Source organism: Ovis canadensis, chromosome 25, assembly GCF_042477335.2.
Source record: "Ovis canadensis isolate MfBH-ARS-UI-01 breed Bighorn chromosome 25, ARS-UI_OviCan_v2, whole genome shotgun sequence".
NCBI lineage: Eukaryota > Metazoa > Chordata > Mammalia > Artiodactyla > Bovidae > Ovis > Ovis canadensis.
This window is the reverse complement of record NC_091269.1, coordinates 26,496,335-26,516,117: the sequence shown is the minus strand read 5'-3', so window position 1 is coordinate 26,516,117 and position 19,783 is coordinate 26,496,335. Positions and strand designations below refer to the sequence as shown.

Genomic DNA, 19,783 nt, shown 5'->3' with positions numbered 1-19,783 from the left:
TGGGATTTTCCAGGCAAGAGTACTGGAGTGGGGTGCCATTGCCTTCTCCAGGCAGCATCTAATAGGGTCTTAATTTCTTCCTTATTTTAATCTCTTTTTCACTAGCTGTCAAAGGCTTCTCTCCTTATACAGAGCCCTGTAGCGTGGCAAAAGCATACTTGGAGTCTGTGTCAGTGTTTGTCTTCTTACCTTTTGACAGCTGGAGGGCGTGGGTTAGAGCATATAGCTCGGCCTGTTGAGCGGACCAGTATGATGGCAGAGAGCTGGCCTCAATGATGGTTTCTTCCATGACTACTGCATATCCCAACAGTCTACTCCATCCATGGGATTTTCCAGGCAAGAGTACTGGAGTGGGTTGCCATTGCCTTCTCCGGCTTCACCCCATAGTCTCCTCCTAATCCCTTCTTTAAATTTTGAATCCTGCACTCCAATACAGTTGCCTTAGATTCACTTCCCCCCATCTTGCTTACCTTCTCAGACCTTCTTCTACTTTTCCTTTTCGTTCTGTCTACGAAGTTCTCAGTACCCTATGTACTTCTGATATTTCCACTCAATGACACTTAAATTGCCATTCTGCCTCTTTCCTAATTGGGGTGAGAAGAGCCTTACCTGCCAGATCCCAGAGGGAGAAGGGGGATCAGTGTGTCTTCACCTGCTGGTCAGCACAGCCGAACCAGAACACTACGTGATCCAAGACTGTGTCTCCCTTAACTTTAAAAGTCCATTCTGCCTTGGTGGGCTTGATCAGGTGCGGATGAAAATACAGATGGGTTAAATATCCCACGTCCCAGGCCATCTCTGGAAAAGCCAATTTGTACTCACTTTGACTTCCCTGGTGGCTCAGACAGTAAAGCGTCTGTCTACAATGCGGGAAACCCAGGTTCGACCCCTGGGTTGGGAAGATCCACTGGAGAAGGAAATGGCAATCTACTCCAGTACAATTGTCTGGAAAACCCCATGGACAGAGGAGCCTGATAGGCTACAGTCCATGGGGTCGCAAAGAGTTGGACACGACTGAGCAACTTCATTCATTCATGTATCCCCCTCCTTCCAGCCTGACAATTCTGAGGGGGTCAAGAATTTTATAGAAGATGGGACACCTCCTTGGGGAGAGCAGAATACGAACACACAAAACCCAAGTTTCTTCTCCTAAAAATCCCCTGCCAATTGCTTGGTAATAATTGTCCCCAAGACGGCATGGACACCATCTCCTAAATGACTTTTACAAATTTCCTTCCTAAGCCTTAACACGCTCGTCAACCTGTGTACCAAGCAATCATTGCCACCTGCCAAATCCAGGCTCCTGTGGGTCCCCGCTCCTTCTAGTCCCTCCCAGGGGGGTGATCAGGCCCCCTCTTCCACCCTGCCGGGTGGGTTCCTCCTCACCTGAGCGCTCAGTTCCCCTGCTGCTGTCCACTACCTGCTAACGTGAAAGGTCTGGGCATTGAGAAGCAGAATCCTTCCAGACGGGCGAGGCGCCTTCCCCCCTCTAGAAGATTCGAGCCAAAGGGCCTCGGAGTAGTCCCAAATCGGACTTGTCTCCTCAAAGTGAGGAGTTTCCCGGCCCATGCACCAAATGTTGTAGCCACCTGTTCTGGGAAACAAACTCACTCAGAAGGACAGTGCAGATAGCAGAGTGCAGTTTATTACACCGGCGGGCCCAAGGCAGAGTCTCCTCTTAGCCAAGGACCCTGACCAGTCTTTCTGAAAACGTTATATACCCTAAGTGCATGTGCCCAAACTCACCTCCCCAAATTCCCCGGAACTAGTCTGAACAAAGGAAAAGAAAGATACAATCAAAGTTAACCTGTGATTCATATGCCTTAAGCCTAAGTAGTTAACAGTGGACAATTATCCATAGGCCTGTGCTCATACCCCAATAAGCATAATAGAATTTATGATTCTATTCGGTTACACAGATAATTAGGGTATTCTTTTAGGCAACAGAGAGTCTAGGTATGAGCCCTGGGGTTCTTCCATTCAGGGGGCCTGGTTTTCCGTTGGTGTGTCATTTCAGTAAATACTGGGCATATGGTTCAAAGGCCACAGTCCGGCCCAAGATGAGAGTCCTGCTTTCAAGATGGAGCCTGTTCTGTTTCCTCCTTCACTTTTAGCGTATGATCTTAGGCAAGTCTTATAAACGGAAATTCATTTTTTTCTCAAATGAAGGATGAATATGATACTGAATCTGCCTGCCAATGCAGTGAGACACAAGAGAGGCAGATTTGATCCCTGGGTCAGGAAGATCCCCTGGAGTAGGAAATGACAACGCACTCTGGTATTCTTGCTGGGAAAATTCCATGGACAGAGGAGCCTGCCAGGCTACAGTCCATGCAGCCACAAAGAGTTGGACACGACTGAGCAACCGAGCACTTACTAGATTCACTGTGATAGCTGGATTGAAAATGCTTCGTAAACTGTCAAATACCACAAAAGTGGGTCAGGGGTTTCCTGGTGGTCCAGCGGCTAAGACTCCACGTTCCCAGCGCAGGGGGCCTGGGTTCAATCCCTGGTAAGGGAACTAGATCCCACATGCTGCAGCCAAATTAAAAAAAAAAAAAATGTGGGTCCGGCCCCAGGCTCCGCTTTGGGCTCTAAGCTGGAATCAGTCAGTCTCCACCACCTTGACTGTTACTGGTTCAGGCTATTTCAGGGGCTTCTTTCTCAAGGTTTTGTTTTCTTAGGCCTTTTTGTTTCCCAGCTTTTCCTAGCTGCCTGGCCTCTAAGCATGAAGCCACCCCATGAAGCTTTGCAACTTCCAGGACTTTTGCTCCCAATTTCTCTAAACTACATGGCTGAATATAACAGAAAGAGCGCAGGTCATGGACCCGACCAGGTGTGGGTTCAAATCTTGGTCCCGTCTCTTGCGGACTATGTGACTGGAAGCTAAATTAAGTGTTGTCATTTCTTTATCTGTTTCATATACCTGAAAAGCAGGGTGGTGGTATTAAACTTTTTAAAAATGGGAACAGCTTTAGTAAAAGGCCTCAAACTTAGCAGGAAGCATTTACTGCCTTTTCCTTCTTGGCTCCAAATTACTTTCCCTTAGGTTCCTGCTTCCTCCCACCCTTGGAGTTTGCTTTTGCAACTCCTACCAATTTCATTGTCTTCCCAGTACAGCTGTTTGCATTTCTGAAAGGGTCCCATTTGTTTCTTATTTGTGCCTACCTCAAGTATTCTTAACCACGTCTGTTCTAAAGAAGGTTTTCCCCTCAGTGTTGCAGGCTGCTTTCTGCCCTGAGGTTCTGCTACGAGGCTCACTGAAGCCAGAAAATGGATGTTATTTCACTGCCTCAGTGTGCACTTAAATGTGAGAAATCTAACACATAATTTTAACGTTTGGAGTATCTGCCTTTGGCTTTCTCCTGGGCGTCATGTGTCTCTAGGTTCACTTTAAAGATGCATGGAGATTGGAAGTGCTTTTTAAAATAGGGACCGCTCCTCCATTGCGAGTTTGTGCTCTGTCCCACATCTTCTCACTGTCAACAGGGTTGAAAGGATTGTTAAGTGGATCCAGCTGTTAGCTGTGTGGGGCTTGCGTTTTCACCAGAGGCATTTTGTGATGTAATTGATGGTGCAGCTGGATGAAGAGCCTGGTGTTTGGTGTGTTCCTTGGGGTGAATGAATAGGTGTGTTCTGTACAGGGGTGTTAAGTTGTGCTAGTAAAACGTTAGGCTGAACATTACCTTTGCTGAAGGAACTTCTTTTTTCGCAGTGTAAACTGTCAGCAGGATTCAGGGAGGTATTTACATTGGTCAATGTGCTGTATGTGGCTGTTTTTCAATAAAGAAGCAAGGTATTATTTACTCTACCAAAAACCTCAGCTAGGCAGTATTTGGTGAGAGTTACCCTAAGACAATAATATTATTGCAGTGCACTGGTTAGGACTCCGAACTTCCACTGCAAGGGACACAGGTTCAGTCTCTGGTCAGGGAACTAAGATTTCACAAGCCACATGGCACAGCACCGCCCCCACACCCCGCCCCCAAATTCACAAGAGTTTTGCCATGTAACAGTCGCCAAGTCCAAGCTCATACTGCTTACCTCTTGACAAGCCAATAAATGAGAGAGTGGTTGGGGCAAGGAATAGTGGCTTTTTCAGAAAGTAAGCAGACCAAGGAGATGGTGGACTTGTGTCCCCAAAAACCATCTTTCCCGAGTTACGAGTCAGGTTGTTTTTTATACCAAACAGGAAGGGTTGTTGGTTGCTGCAAACTTTTTGGTATGAGAATCTTTTGTTCTTACAACAGTCCCCCATGTAGGTTTGGTGACAATGTCCCTATAAACTTCCAACAAGACAAATGTTATTCTCTGTTCTGCAACTTTTTATCTGTAGTGAATGGAAAGTGTTATACCTTTAAAGGCCAGAGCCTTGAAAATGCCTGTATATTTCAGACCCTAGGCAATATTCCTGTAGCAAAAGCAATAGGATACAAAGGGTAAAGGAAAAGAAAGACCCAATATGGAGTCAGGTTTGCTCTTCCCTATTACATAATCTAGAGCAAGGAATGTGCTGGTGCCATTGCAACTCCGGGAACCTGAATCAGGATTCCATGGTGCTAATTTGCAGACTGTTAAAAGATAAACTGAGGCATATATTTTAAAAATTAAGAGTTTATTTGAGCAAAAATTGTTTTGAATTGGACAGCATCCAATCCAGCAAATAGAAAGGAGCTCTGAGGAGCTGTATGAAATGAAAGACTTTATTAGGCAGAAGGGAGTGAGAAGAGGAAAGTTATCTGGCAAAATAAAAATGTAGGTTGTATTATTGCAAATTTATTTTTCTTTAAGGTAGCAGGGGTCTACCTAGCAGGTTACCTCAATACTGCTAATCAGATGGTTCCTGCATGTAGTGGAAACTATAATTAAGCCTCGATTTGGTGATGAAGGGCTTAGCATAAGTGACTCCATTTTGGGCATGTTGTCTTTTTCTTTGTTTTTTCCTTTTTTTGTTATTGTTGTTCCTTTTTTTTTTCTTCCTGTTGTTTTTTAACTAAAGAGAGAGAGAGGTGCAGATGTACAGGAGCTGGTGGTAAACCCTACCTGGAGAGGGCAGGAGGGCTTCAGAGGGAGAAATGGGACTTTGCCAAGGATGAAAGCTGAGCAAGGATCTTTGAGGCCAGGGGAACCATAGATGCAAAAACTTCTATGCAGTTAAGTAGGTGAAACAACATGGTGAGTTTGGAGAAGTGTAAGCAATTAAACACATTTTTCTAGCACATGTATTTCTACCTTAGCCTTCTCCTTACCACCCATTTCTCCTCAACCCTCTCTGCCCCTGCTCTGCCGTCCTGCCCCTCTAGGTTGTCGCAGAGCACCAGGCTGGGCTCCCTGTGTTATATAGCAGCTTCCCACTAGTCATCTGTTTTACAGATGGTAGTGTATGTATGTCAATAGCACTTTCTCATTTTGTCGCATCCTCTACATCCCCTGCTGCGTCCACAAGTCCATTCTCTACGTCTGTGTCTGCATTCCTTCCCTGCAGATAGGTTCATCAGTATCATTTTTCTGGATTCCATATATATGCATCAATATACAGTATTTGCTTTTCTCTTTCTGTCTTACTTCATTCTGTATTAATAGGCTATAGGTTCACACACTTCACTACAACTTACTCAAATTTGTTCTTTTTTATGGCCGAGTAATATTCCTTTGTATATATGTAAAATAACTTCTTATCCATTCATCTGTTGAAGGACATTTAGGTTGCTTTCATGTCCTGGCTATCGTAAATAGTGTTGCAATGAATATTGAGGTGCTGCTGCTGCTGCTAAGTTGCTTCAGTCATGTCCGACTCTGAAACCCCATGGACTGTAGCCCACCAGACTTCTCTGTCCATGGGATTCTCCAGGCAAGAATACTGTAGTGGGTTGCCATCTCCTTCTCCAGAGGATTTTCCCAACCCAGGGACCAAACCCGATTCTCTATGTCTCTCCTGTATTGGCAGGCAGGTTCTTTACCACTAGTGGCACCTGGGAAGCCTGAATGTCCACAAGGGGTACGTGTCTTTTAGAACTGTGGTTTTCTCAGGGTATGTGGCCAGTAGTGGGATTGCTGGGTCATATGGTAGCTTTATTCCTAGTTTTTTGAAGAATCTCCATTCTGTTCTCCATAGCAGCTGTATCGGTTTCCATTCCCACCAACAGTGCAAGAAGGTTTCCTTTTCTCCACATCCTCTCCAGCATTTATAGCTTGTAGATTTTTTGATGATAGCCATTCAAGACTGGTGTGAGGTGGTACCTCATTGTAGTTTTGATTTGCGTTTCTCTAATAATGAGTGGTATTGAGCATCTTTTCATATGTTTATTGGCCATCTGTGTGTCTTCTTTGGAGAAGTATCTACTTAGGTCTTCTGCCCATTTTTTTTAAATTGGATTGCTCGTTTTTCTAATATTGAATTGCATGAGCTGCTTATATATTTGGGAAATTAATCCTTTGTTGATTGTTTCATTTGCAGTTATTTTCTCCTGTTCTAAGGGTTGTCTTTTCATCTTGTTTATAGTTTCCTTTGCTGTGCAAAAGCTTGTAAATTTAATTATATCCCATTTGTTTATTTTTGTTTTTATTTCCATTGAGCTAGGAGATGGATCAAAGAGGGTCTTGCTTTGATTTATGTCAGAGTGTTCTACCTATGTTTTCCTCTAAGAGTTTTATAAGTTTCTGGTCTTACATTTAAGTTTTAAATCCATTTTGAATTCATATGTGTGTATGGTGTTTGGAAGTGTTCTAATTCTTTCTTTTACATGTAGCTGTCCAGTTGTCCCAGCACCGCTTATTGAAGAGGCTGTCTTTTCTCCATCGTATATTCTTTCCTCCTTTGCCAAAGATAAGGTACCCATTGGTGCATGGTTTATCTCTAGGCTTTCTATTTTGTTCCATTGGCCGATTTCTGTTTTTTTTTTGTGTGTGTGCCAGTACCATACTCTCTTGATGACTGTGACTTTGTAGTATAGTCTGAAGTCAAGGAGATTGATTCCACTAGTTCCATTTTTCTTTGTCAAGATTGCTTTGGCTACTCAGGGTTTTTTGTGTTTCCATACAAATTGCGAAATATTTTGGCCTAGTTCTTTTGAAAAATACCTAGGAATAAACCTACCTAAAGGGATTAAAGACCTGTATGCAGAAAATTATGACACTGATGAAAGAAATGAAAGATGGCACAAACAGATGGAGAGATATACCATGTTCTTAGAAGAATCAGTACTGTGAAAATGACTGTATTACCCAAAGAAATCTCAGAAGGTGTTATTTCAGTGGAGCCCTGGAAGATGTGAGAAACAGCCCATTATATGGATGCAAGAGGTGAGGAAGAGGGTGCTGGTGGTCTCAGGGATGGAGAAAGTGCTGTATACTTCAGAGACAGGACACACAGAACATGGGATGAGAAAGAGGAAGGAATCAAACCAGGTTTCCCAGCTTAAGCAGCTGGGTCAATCAGTGTCTGTTATGGGCACAGCCCTGGGCAGCTGGACAGGGGGACTGCATGACTTTCTGTGGTCTGCAGTCTCGTCCCCTTGGAGATGCTGTTACGCACCTGGTTCTTGGACTCTTTAATCAATAGAAATTGATAAGAAGCCAGACAAGAAACTCAGGCAAGGCTCTACGGGGACTCACGCTGTGGCACGAGGGAGCAAAAGCAAGAAACAGGTGCCCTTGCTCGCTCTCCTAGAGAGAAGTGAGCTGGTCCCCTAAACGGGGTGAGGGGAGGGGAAGGGGAAGGGGACCAAAGGGGAGGCCTGTGTGGTCTGCCCGCCCCCTTGGTGGTGCTGTGCGCAGGGATCATGTGCAGTTACCTGCTTTTGCTCCAGGATCCTCAGGAGTGGCCCTTAGTTTGTGGCCCTTTTGTATCTTATTGTTCACAATGTGTCTCAACTGCCCATGCATGTGGTTATTGTTAGTACTTTATAGTTTCTTTGTATTCTGTTGCTGGGGGAGGCATTTGTCCAGGTCCAAGTGCAGGCGCCCAAATAGAGGGTCCCAGGTCCCAGCCTGTCTCAGTTGTACTCAGTCTCTCCCCCTGGTCCACTAGGGGCCTTTTAGGCTCTTCTTTCTGTGTGCCGGCCCTGCTACTGAATTGCTCAACTTCAAAAAGATTGAGAAAAGGAAACAGTCCAGTAGGAGCATTACAAGCTGGATGGATTTGTGAGATGAGACTGGCACCCAAATGTAAGAGAACGTTGTTCATCAGCTCTGCCATTAACTGCTACATCTGGAGAAAACAAAAACAAAATCAAAAGTGTTTACTGAGATGTTTAAGAATCAAAACTTCAGGATGTTCTGTATATGACATCTTTTTTTCATTATCACAGAGAAGTGAGTTGAATGTGCCATAAAACTGGCTGAAAAGTAATTTTCCTAATAGTGCTAATATTAATGAGGGTTATCTGGTCTTTGTCCAAAGTATTTGCAGGCAGGGATTCATACTTGTCTAAAACCTCAATTCCTAAAGCATTTCTTATGAAAATAGGAACATTCCTGTGCCCAGATTCTCAATAATAAAAGACACCGGGAGCGTTTTCAAAACTGTTGGCCTGATTTAAATTTCACTGGAAAACAGCTTTTTAAAACCAAGTTGTCTGTATGTGGCCTCCGTGTGATCACTTCTCACTGGCAGCTGGTAACTGCCAACTTCTGGTGGCTTGAGAAAGTGAGCTGTTTCCCACGCTCCCACACGGCAACCCAATCAGGATGTTTGTGCTGGGAGATGTTTGGATGGGGTTGGGGCAAAAAGGGCGAGAGACCAGCTGGACGAGGCTCCTTCCCCAACTGCCTTCTCTACAGCCTGTCCATGCTTTCCAGAAGACCATTGCTGGTGCCAGGTGGTGATGCAAATTATGTCACCTGAACACTTAACAGCCCATGAACTTTGGTAAAATGGGAGGGTTTTTCTAAGTCTCCAGTAACTCCCAAACCTGTTGCTCTTCTCCCTTCTCGGGGCCCAAATTGGCTCCATCAACGCTGAACCTTTTTACCTGGTTCTTGGCATGTTGTCGGGTTTCTTGTCTGCCCCTGCCCCCTCCTGTAGGAATGAGGTCTGAAGTGACTGAATGATGAGGCCATGGGAAGAGGAGGGAGGGAAGGAAGTCACCTGGAAAACTCACAGGACTTCTGATCAGCTGAGCAGCTGCAACTCCCTTCCACGCATTCCCGTTCTTCCAGTCTGTAGCTTCTTGAAGCGCAAACTAGGGTGCCATATGCAAAGTCACTCCCATTGCAGTCAGGATTTTTAAAAAAATTCATGGACTCCAGAAGTAAAAAGACCACTTGTGTGGTGTTCTTTGCCCCCAGTGGACTGTGTATTAAGAAGGATATGCGTGTGTTAATCACTCAGTCACGTCCGACTCTTTGTGATCCCTTGAACTGTAGCCTACCAGGTTCCTCTGTCCTTGGAATTCTCCAGGCAGGAATACTGGAGTGGGTTGCCATTTTCTTCTCCAGGGGATCTTCCCGACCCTGGATCTCCTACACTGTGGGCAGATTCTTTACCACTGAGTCACCAGGGAAGCCCTGGAAGGATATAGGAGAGACTCAAAGCCTCATCCTAAGCCCGGTTTTGCAAGGAGGCCCAAGCATGCCCACCCCCAGGTCTGTGGTCCCTTCCCCATTTTCCCAGGGAATGTGGATTTTACTTGGGTAAGAACGCAGCAATATTTTCATAGGCTTTAGACTGGTTTCAGGAAATGTTAACTGGACTTCCCTGGTGGTCCAGTGGTTAAGAATCTGCCTGCCAATGCGGGAGACGTGGGTTTGATCCCTGATCCTGGAGGACCCCACATGCCACGGGGCAGCTGAGCCCGTGTGCCACAGCTACTGAGCCTCAACTCTAGAGCCCCATGCTCTGCAACAAGAAAGGCCGCCACAGTGAGGAACCCAGCATCGCAACCAGAAAGTAGCCTTGCTTGCCACAACTAGAGAAAGCCCTCGTGCAGCAACGAAGATCCGGTGCAGATAAAAAAGAAAAAACATGATAACTGATTTCAAGAAGTGGTAACTGATAACTGGTTTCAAGAAGGCTGAATTAAGTGATTAAGTGAACACAGTGAACTAAGTGAATTAAGTGAACATAGTGATTAAGAAGGGTCGATTTGGAGTTGGTCTCCCTGGGTTCAAATCCTGGTGCTGCCACTTATTGGTAACTTTGGACAAATTGATTTACTTATTAATACCTTATTTTCCACTTCAGAAAAATGTGGATAATAGCAACAGCTATTCTTGGGTCCTTCCTCCATGACAAATAGCGAAAGTTCTATTTGACAACTTCATTGGCAAAAGACAGGTTTAATCGAGGTTTGATTCATTATCATACTCATTTTTCTTATTTTAGAAGAAATTCAAATGCAAACATCTTTGGGACCCCAGACACTGTGCCTGCTATCTACCTGGCGGGGCTGTTAAAAACACTCTCAGCTGAGAGTAGCACCTTATTGCTTTTCTTGGCACCTTTTGATAACTGGTGAGGTTGAAATGGAACATGTTCCTCTTATTGGTCTTTCTTCTTGAAAACTGTTTGAAATACCCTTTGGCCTGCTTCCCATTGGAATCTTGATGTTCTTTTATTTACATATAAACTTTGTTTTCTGATCATGCACATAATACATGTATCTTGAAAAATTTGGGGAAAAAGCAAATTTATTAGAATAAAAATGACCCTCAGAATTTTAAAAAATAGTAATAGCTATTCTTATGGGGTTCTTTTGAGGATTCACTATTAATAAGAGGTCTGGAACATGGTAAACATCCAATAAAGTTAGCTGTTGATGCAGGTCATTAATCTGTTCAAAGGAATGACAGCCTCGTGGCCCATTCACATTTACTTCTCGACTCTCATTTGCTTATTGTCCCATCATCTGTTTGTGTTAGTCCTCCACATCCTCCTGGATTGTGGGTGCCTTGAAAGCAGAGTCTGGGTTGTGCCCATTTGTGGACCCACAGCTCTAGCTCAGCCCTGGTTTGTCATGATTAGTTCATCTGTTGAGTAAATTAAGGCAGGCTTTGATGATGACTTATGTTTGAATGGTGCTTTTTGTGCCACAAAGCACACACATAGGAAGCCTAAGACTCGAAGTTTAGGACCCTTGCCCAAGTCATATGCCAGAGTCACGTCCTGTGAGTCTTTTTTAATGTATTTGTTTAGCTGGGTCAGGTCTTAGTTGCAGCTCCTGGGCTCTCCAGTTGCTGTGTTAGGGCTGAGCTGCTCCAAGGCATGTGGGATCTTAGTTCCCCAACTGAATCAAGCCTGTGTCACCTGCACTGCAAGGCAGATTCTTAACCACTGGATTATGAACCCCAGGTCTACGATTCTTGCCCTTGCTCCTTCCAGTAGGCTGTCCTCTCTAGGAAGAGAGTGCTGAGTTTTATAATTCCAGATCATGGCTTTTGCTGATTCTGTTGTATTTGAATCTCACATAGGTGAAATTATATAGCATGTATTACGGTTGCGTCTGGATTCTTTTGCTCAGCTTAATACGTGTGAGATTCACTCATGTTGTTTTATGTATTTTTAAAAATCACTGTATAATATTCCACTGTATGCTAAGACCAGAATTTATTTTTCTGTTCTCTTGTTGATGGGTATCTGGGTGGTTCCCAATATTTGGTTGGGCTTCCCAGGTGGCTCAATGGTAAAAAAAATCCCTCTGCCAATGCAGGAGATGTGGGTTCAATCCCTGGGTAAGGAAATGGCAACCTGCTCCAGTATTCTTGCCTGGAGAACCCCATGGACAGAGGAGCCTGGTGGGCTATAGTCCCATAGGGTCATAAAGAGTTGGACGTGACTGAGCATGCACAAAATTTGGTTCTAAGTCTCTGCACTCCTTTTAACGATGCTTGGTTTTTTACAGATCACCACAAATGGCATCATTGCCATGAGTGAACCCCCAGCCAAAGAAACCCACCCTGGGCCCTTCCCACCAACCTTTGGAGCAGTCGCCCCTTTCCTGGCGGACTTGGACACAACAGATGGCCTGGGGAAAGTCTACTATCGGGAAGACTTGTCTCCCTCCGTCACTCAGCTGGCAGCAGAGTGTGTCCAGAGAGGGTTCCCAGAAGTCTCTTTCAAGCCCAGCAGCGCGGTAGTTGTCACTTGGGAATCCGTGGCTCCCTACCAAGGGCCTAGCAAGGACCCCACCCTGGAAGGCAAGGTAAGCACCCGTCCAGGCACAGGGGCAAATAGTCTAATGCGTTGGCTTTGCACACTTTGGTCTTCTGGTTTGTGCTACTCTGATGTACACCACATCCATGTGATTGGTAAAGATAGGACATCCACAGCAAAATCTAATAAGCTATTTATTGCAGGTCTAAAATGTCCAAAATCCTATCTGCAGGCTACCTAAATCTGTGTTGTGATGATGATCAGATGTAAAAAAGCCAAGATCCCTGAGATAACTAGCCACATGGCAAGAACAGAGTTGATAAATTACAGCCCTAGATAGAGAATTTATTACAAGTTTATGAATATGCAGTGATAAAATAATAAAGCAGTCCCAAGGGATGTGAAGAACTAAAGATAAGACCCATGTTCTAGTTGGGGGGACAACCCCCCCACCATCTATTTGTACCATGTGAATGGTTTAGGACACAGGTTTCTTCATAAGCAGGGCTGCTGTTTCTTTAGATTCAGTGGTTGGGAAAGATGTTAGGGTATGTAGAGCTTGGACCTGCACTTAGAAGGGGAATATCTGAGCAGGTCAAGAAGCCCTCACTAGTTCTAAAGTGAGACTTTAGGACATGCTTCAGTTTCTCCTTGGAAAAATAATTTCACTCTACCATTATTTAAGTTTTGTAGCATGACAGGGTAGAGTACAACTTGAAAGGTCCAAAAGCATCTTTAAATGGAGGAAATGGTCCAGGCTAGTGGTTCCCAAAGTGTGTACCCCAGAATACTGGTCCTACAGACAGTCCTTGAGGAAAAAGACTCCTTGGGCCAAATAAGTTTGGGAAATGCTGAAACTATAGGTCCCTCTTGGTGTCTCACTCTGGAAAGCCCTACGGTACAGACACCTGCTTAACTTAGTTTAATTTAGTCATCCCTAAACCTGGCTGTACCATTTTCCCTCCCAAATAGGACACATTGCATCCCATAGAGCACACTTTGGAGAAATCTGACATGTTTTGCTTTGCCACCTGTACCTGCCTGAGTGGCATGCTTGAAAACTGTTTAAAACCTTCAGTTTCTTGGGACTTCCCTGGTGGTCTAGTGGTTAAGACATGCGTCCATGACAGGGGCCTGGATTCCTTCCCTGGTGGGGGATCTAAGATCCCACATGCCGCATGGCATGGCAAAAAAATAAATCGATAAAGTAGAACCTGAAATTTCTCAAGTGTGCATGCTCTTTACTTGAGTGATAACTGCCCGGCCCATTGTACAGAGCTCTTGCCTGCCTCGTGGGCCCAGGCTCCTCTCCTCCTGACTTCTCCGCTCCCCCCTGTAGCAGCTAGACCAGATTATTGGCAATCCCCTGATGAGGCTTTTTGCTTGTTTGCTTTAGCCGCAATCTCATCACTAGCTGTGCTCTGCCTGTGATGGCCTCTCCCTGACCCTCACTGCGTTAAGCGCCTGCTTGTTCACTCAGCCTCCTCTGCCCCCGCCCCTTCCAGCACTGGGCACTTTGCCTGCACGCAGCTTGGTTACAGAATCCATTCTTTAGTTTGGGAATGTTTTGTTCAGATGTCAGTCTTCCCACCTAAACTGTAAATTCTCAAGTGCCAGGATCATGTATTTGCATCCTTCGTCTTCACAGTGTTTGGGGCAATGTCTGGTGCACAGGAAAGGTACTAACGTGAAGGGATGCGTCCTCTGCCCGATTCTCATATGCTGGCTCACATAGTCCTCGTAACATTTCTCTGCAGTAGGTGATTTTCTCTCCATTTTACAGATTCAAAAATCAAGGTTCAGAGAGGTTAGGTAACATGCCCAAGGTCACTCAGCCAATGATGAGGGCAAGGAGTTGGATCCAGATCTGTTTTCTCCCAAAGCTCATGTTCTTTCTTACTGAACAGTGCTAGGGCTCAATAAACTAAATAATAAATGTGGTTGAATATGTTTAATGGCTGTGGAAATAAATTCTGGGGATAAGAATTTGCCAATTTGCTTGAGAGAGAGAGGTAGCATCTCTATAATTTTTGGTTAACCTTAGGGTCACAGTTATGCAGAAGGTATTCATTGACTAATTAGAAAATTTCATGTTGACATAGCGTTAGAGATATTTAAGTGGAATTATCCTGGAATACTGTCCTTGCTACAAAAATATTTCTTTAGAATAAGGTGCAAATAGTGCCATCTCTGTATTTTTTATATGTAGTCTGGTAAATAGCACAGTTTAAGATCCTGAGTAACTGAATCTTAACTCATCTTCACAGAGAAACACATTCCAGTGCATTCTGGCCTCCTCTGATTCCAGCACCTATGCCATTTTCCTTTATCCTGAGGATGGTCTGCAGTTCTACACGGCATTCTCAAAGAAGGAGGAGAACCAAGTTCCTGCGGTGGTTGCTTTCAGCCAAGGTTTAACAGGATTAATATGGAAGAGTGACGGAGCTTATAATATATTTGCTAATGACAGAGAATCAGTTGGAAATCTGGCCAAGTATGCTTTTTTCTTCTTCAGTAGATTCTCCCTTTAATAAGATTCTCATCTGACTGTTTTATAAGAATAATGTAATGGGCTTTATAGAATATTACCTAAAAATGTGGATTTAAATTCTGTAGGGGACTTTCCTGGCAGTTCAATGGTTAGGACTCTGCGCTCTCACTGCCAACAGCCTAGGTTCAGTCCCTGGTTGGGGAATTAATCGTTTAAGCTGTGCAGTGTGACCAAAAACAAATAAGAAATTTAAATTTTGTATATAGTTTTTTATTATGTAGTACTTTTTTCCTGATGAACTCAGGGAATATACTCTTAGAATGAAAGGCATCTTAAGTTTTTAGATATCATTTTCATTTGAAACAGTTTTATCATCTCTTCTATAAAGTCAGAAATACAAAGTATTCAAAACTATCTCTTGCTATGAACCCATGGCTGAGAGGGTTTTTCCCTACACTGACTGGGGGTGGGGAATGTTGTTATAATAGAAACAGTGCTCTCTTGGGCTATTTTGTAGAATTTGGCAAAGGGGGAAAAGCTCAGACTTTTTTTTTCTAATAATTAAACTTAATTATTCTTTTAAAAATTAAGCACCTCCTCCTCCCAATTTCACTTTGTCATGGAGTCTAAAACTCGTCAACCCTTTGACAGTGTACTGGTAAATATTTAACAACTGACTTTATGCAGGTTGAGGAAGCCCTCACTCATTTATAGCATTCCCCTATTTCCGTGGTGTAAATACTTCTACCACGGCCAGTTTTCAGCTGTTACATCATGTCACTCACCCGGAGGTTGAGAAAAGGTGCACCATTATATAGCATTCTCACCCTAGAGGTGCAGTAGATTCAGATAACTTCAAGAACATAGCTAATAGGAACATAATTCATATGGGATGAGTTTTGAGTATTTATTGCCTCTGCTTTTAATATAGTTTGTTTAATTGTAAGTTTATATAACTTGATTTTTTATAAGCTGGTTCAAGCAAGCTCCTGTACATCACTGCCTTTTCTCAAGTCCCGGGTGGACAGACTGATTAGACGTCCGATTTCTGCAGGACTTTCTCGATTTCTCATTCCCTGTCCCAGCCCAGTCTTTTGCTCAGTGTTCTCCACTGAATAATGTATGTCCCTTCTTTCTATCGTATAATCTGGTCACTTTATACAATTTCTGATAGTAAAACGGTATCAGAACAGTAAAAATGGTAGTGCAAGAAGTCGAAATTAGGGTTATTCTGTTGTGTTTTATAACTATAAAATGCCTTTAGATTCTGAATATCATTTGCATTTTACTATACCCTCTGAGCATAAAAAGGTAAACTGAGACCTATCCAAGGTTCCACAGCTAACAGTGTCAGGATTTCTAGTAAACCAAGTCTGGCCTGTTTTCACTCACAACTTTTGACACTAAAGACGTGGGTTTTTTTTTTTTTTTTCCCTCTTACCAACTAATTCTTCAACTCTTCAGATACCAACTGGGTATCCTGTAATTCAATTCTGTCACTAACTGCTTAGAATCAGCACTGACCTCATAGCTTAAGAGCTCAGTCCTACAAGGTTGCCCCCACTTCAGACATCCCTTGAAAGTCCCAAGTTGCTACCTACACTTCCTATCAACCAGCTATAAACTGGGGACTCCATGACTCCCTGCTCTGGTTTGATAATTTGCTAGAATGGCTCACAGAATTCAGGAAAGTACTTCACTGACTATTACTCGTTTATTATAAAGGACGCAACTCAGGAATAGCCAAATAGAAGAGATACATAGGGCAAGGGGCATTGTATGAGGGGAGGAGGAGGTGAGGGGCTTCCAAGCCCTCTCTGGGCACACCACCCTCCTAGCACACCTCAACTGTGTCCACCAGTCCAAAAGCTCTGTCAACCTGATAACTTAGGAATTTTTATTACATAGGCATGATTGATTAAATCATTGGCCATTGGTGATTAACTATCTCCAACCCCGCTTCCCCCACCCTCTTCCTGGAAGTCAAGGTGTGGGGCTGAAAATTCCAACCCTATCATCATGCCTTGGTCTTCCTAGTGACCAGCCGCCTTTCTGAAGCTACCCAGGGTCCCCAGCCACTAGCCATCTCATTAGCATACAAAAAGGCATTCTTATCACTCCAGAGATTACAAGGATTTTAGGGGTTATATGCCAGAACCGGAGACGAAGGCCAAATGCTATCATATCACAGCATGTCCCCAGAAAGAGCATGATGGAAAAAAATGCACACAAATCCAGTCAGCAGGTTACTCATACTGACCAGTGATTCGTAGAAACACATTTTAAGGTCTGAAAATATCCCTGAGCATGCCTATGGAATGGCTGAGAAGAAGCCTTTGCTAGGGTTGTGCCCGCTGGATACATCTTCACCATATCCTGCTGGATGGTCTCAGCTCTATGAGGACCAGACAGGACCACATCTGCCCTCCTATCCTGCACCAAGGCTGTGGGCAGTAGCAGGCCATGGGGTTCTTAATTGACATAGATCTCAGGGCTCCTTCTGCTTGGTTGGTGGGGGCTGTTTGTAAGTTGCTGGCCTGTTTCCAAGAAGCCTGTCCTTCCCTCTAGGAGCAGCAACTCTGGGCTACAGGGCATCTGGGTGTTTGAGATTGGGAGTCCGGCCACGGCCAGTGGCGTGATCCCTGCGGATGTGAACCTGGAACTGGACGACGGAGCAGAGTATGACGATGAGGATTATGACTCAGTGACGCATCTAGGCCTGGAGGACGCGGTTACTACATCCTTCCCCTATGAGGCCCCAAGAAGGGCAGACAGTGGCACGCACAACACGCCCAGTGACCTCTCCCCCCGCCGCATGGCTACCGAGAGACCCCTCACACCTCCCACGGAGAAGACCAGATCTTTCCAGCTGCCCGGGGAGAGGTTTCCCCAGCAGCAGCCACAAGTCATAGATGTGGATGAAGTCGAGGAAACAGGAATTGGTAAGGCCGTTTGTGTGGCAGGTGGTATGTTGTTGGATACTTGGATTTCCACACAGGGGAGCATTGCTGGGGGGGTGTCAGCTGTGTGCATTATTTGGAGGTTTGTAAGGTTTGTAAGGATGAGAGCCTGGAGAAGGAGGGGTGGAACTTACAGAGCATGGGTGAAGTGAAAAGTGAAAGTGTTAGCTGCTCAGTCGTGTCCAGCTCTTTGTGACCCCATGGACTATAGCCTGCCAGGTTCTTCTGTCCATGGAATTCTCCAGGCAAGAATGCTGAATTGGGTAGCCATAACCATCTCTAGCGGATCCTCCTGACCCAGGGACTGAAGCCAGGTTACCCACATTGAAGGCATATTCTTTACCATCGGAGCCACCAGAGCGTGGGTGGAGGGACCCAAAGGCTGCAAAGACGCCAAGGGATCCAGGATTAGGGCTGGGGTTATGGAGACTGTAGAATGAGTCCTCTTTCAAGTTTCCTATTCTTCTTTTTTTGTGTGTTTTAAAGAGAAAAGTACTTTAGAATTATTTTGAAAGTCAGATTTCCTTATTTGTGATTTTTGAGATCAGCAGTATATTCACCCACCTGAAAAAACATTTTAGAAGTTCCTCTGTTGACACGGTTTATCTTTGACGTTTATTTCCTCTTGCTTTATGGAAGGAGGATGGTTGATTATTTTTCCTCCAGGCTCCAGTCAGTTTCAGAGTTAGTTTGTGAACATTAAAAATACAAAATAACTAGATCCACTTTTCAAGGATGGTTTTAAAATATAACATCTGTTTTTTCCATAAGATGTTATGGAAAAACCCAAATGAACTTAACTTTTTGGCCAAATCAATATATCAGACCATCACTTCATGGCAAATAGATGGGGAAACAACGGAAACAGTGACAGACTTTATTTTCTTTGGCTCCAAAATCACTTCAGATGGTGATTGCAGCCATGATATTAAAAGACGCTTGCTCCTTGGAAGAAAAGCTACGACCAACCTAGACAGCATACTAAAAAGCAGAGACATTACTTTGCCAACAAAGTTCCGTCTAGTCAAAGCTATGGTTTTTCCAGTAGTCATGTGTGGATATGAGAGTTGGACTATAAAGAAAGCTGAGCACTAAAGAATTGATGCTTTTGAACTGTGGTGTTGGAGAAGACTCTTGAGAGTCTTTTGGACTGCAAGCAGATCCAACCAGTCTATCCTAAAGGAAATCAGTCCTGAATATTCGCTGGAAGGACTGATGGTAAAGCTGAAGCTCCAATACTTTGGCCCCCTGATGCAAACAACTGACTCATTTGAAAAGACCCTGATGCTGGGAAAGATTGAAGGCAGGAGGAGAAGGGGACGACAGAGGATGGGATGGTTGGATGGCATCAGTGACTCAATGGACATGAATTTGAGCAACCTCCGGGAGTTGGTGATAGACAGGGAAGCCTGGCATGTTGCAGTGGGGGTTGCAAAGAGTGGGATAGGACTGAGATACTGAACTGAACTGAACAGAATGTATCACATTTTTGCTAGTTTCAGAGGAAAATGTAGCATTTTCAAGTGTACCATTTGAATCCCAGCATGCTTTGAATTGTCTTATAAAAGACATGGGAACTAGACTGTGTTCATTTTTTTTTTTTTTTGCCCTTCAGGTTGACCAATAATATTCCTGTCAAGGGGATGGCCCAAGCCTTTAAATGATAATTATTTCTACTATGAAAAGGCCCTCAAAAAATCTACTCCCCCCTATAAAAAAGAGTTTAAGATAAACAAAGTCACATTTCCCACACTTGAAAACCTTGAAGAAATATAGTAGAAGCTAAAAATAAACACATAATCACACTCAAAAAAAGACAAATCTACCCCATTCCACGTTATTCACCCATTTTTATTTCTCCTTACTTGTTGTGGTTTGTCTGATAGCAATAATCATAAATGTTTGTTCTTATCGAGTATCCCAAAGCATGGACAGGATCTGGTGGCCGGGGAAGTGTGCTTGCTTACTTCTGAGGCACAGAGATGGAGAGGTGACATTTACTGACATGATGAAGACACGGGCTCATGTCTCAGGGCTCGCCTTGCACACATGGCGCCCTGGATTTCCTGGGGTGATGCTGCCATCTAGCACGTGGCACTCCGCTCTTGCAGCTGGCTCTCAGAGTGGTCTCCCCAAGATAGGTCATGGGCATGTTCGCTTGCATATGTTGAGTTTTGAGGGCTTCCCACGTGGTGCCAGTGGTAAAGAAAGTGTTAGTCGCTCAGTCGTGTCTGACTCTTT

The 19,783-nt window shown here is 44.2% G+C and overlaps 1 protein-coding gene across 1 annotated transcript in view; it reads left to right on the top strand.

Moving 5' to 3' along the window:
- NID1 (nidogen 1) overlaps positions 1–19,783 on the top strand; it is a 102,333-nt gene that overhangs the window by 22,141 nt on the left and 60,409 nt on the right. Inside the window, exons 2-4 of the mRNA XM_069571596.1 lie at positions 11,841–12,140; positions 14,359–14,585; positions 17,151–17,524. Of these exons, the coding sequence (XP_069427697.1) occupies positions 11,841–12,140; positions 14,359–14,585; positions 17,151–17,524 (901 nt within the window). The remainder of the gene's footprint in view (positions 1–11,840; positions 12,141–14,358; positions 14,586–17,150; positions 17,525–19,783) is intronic.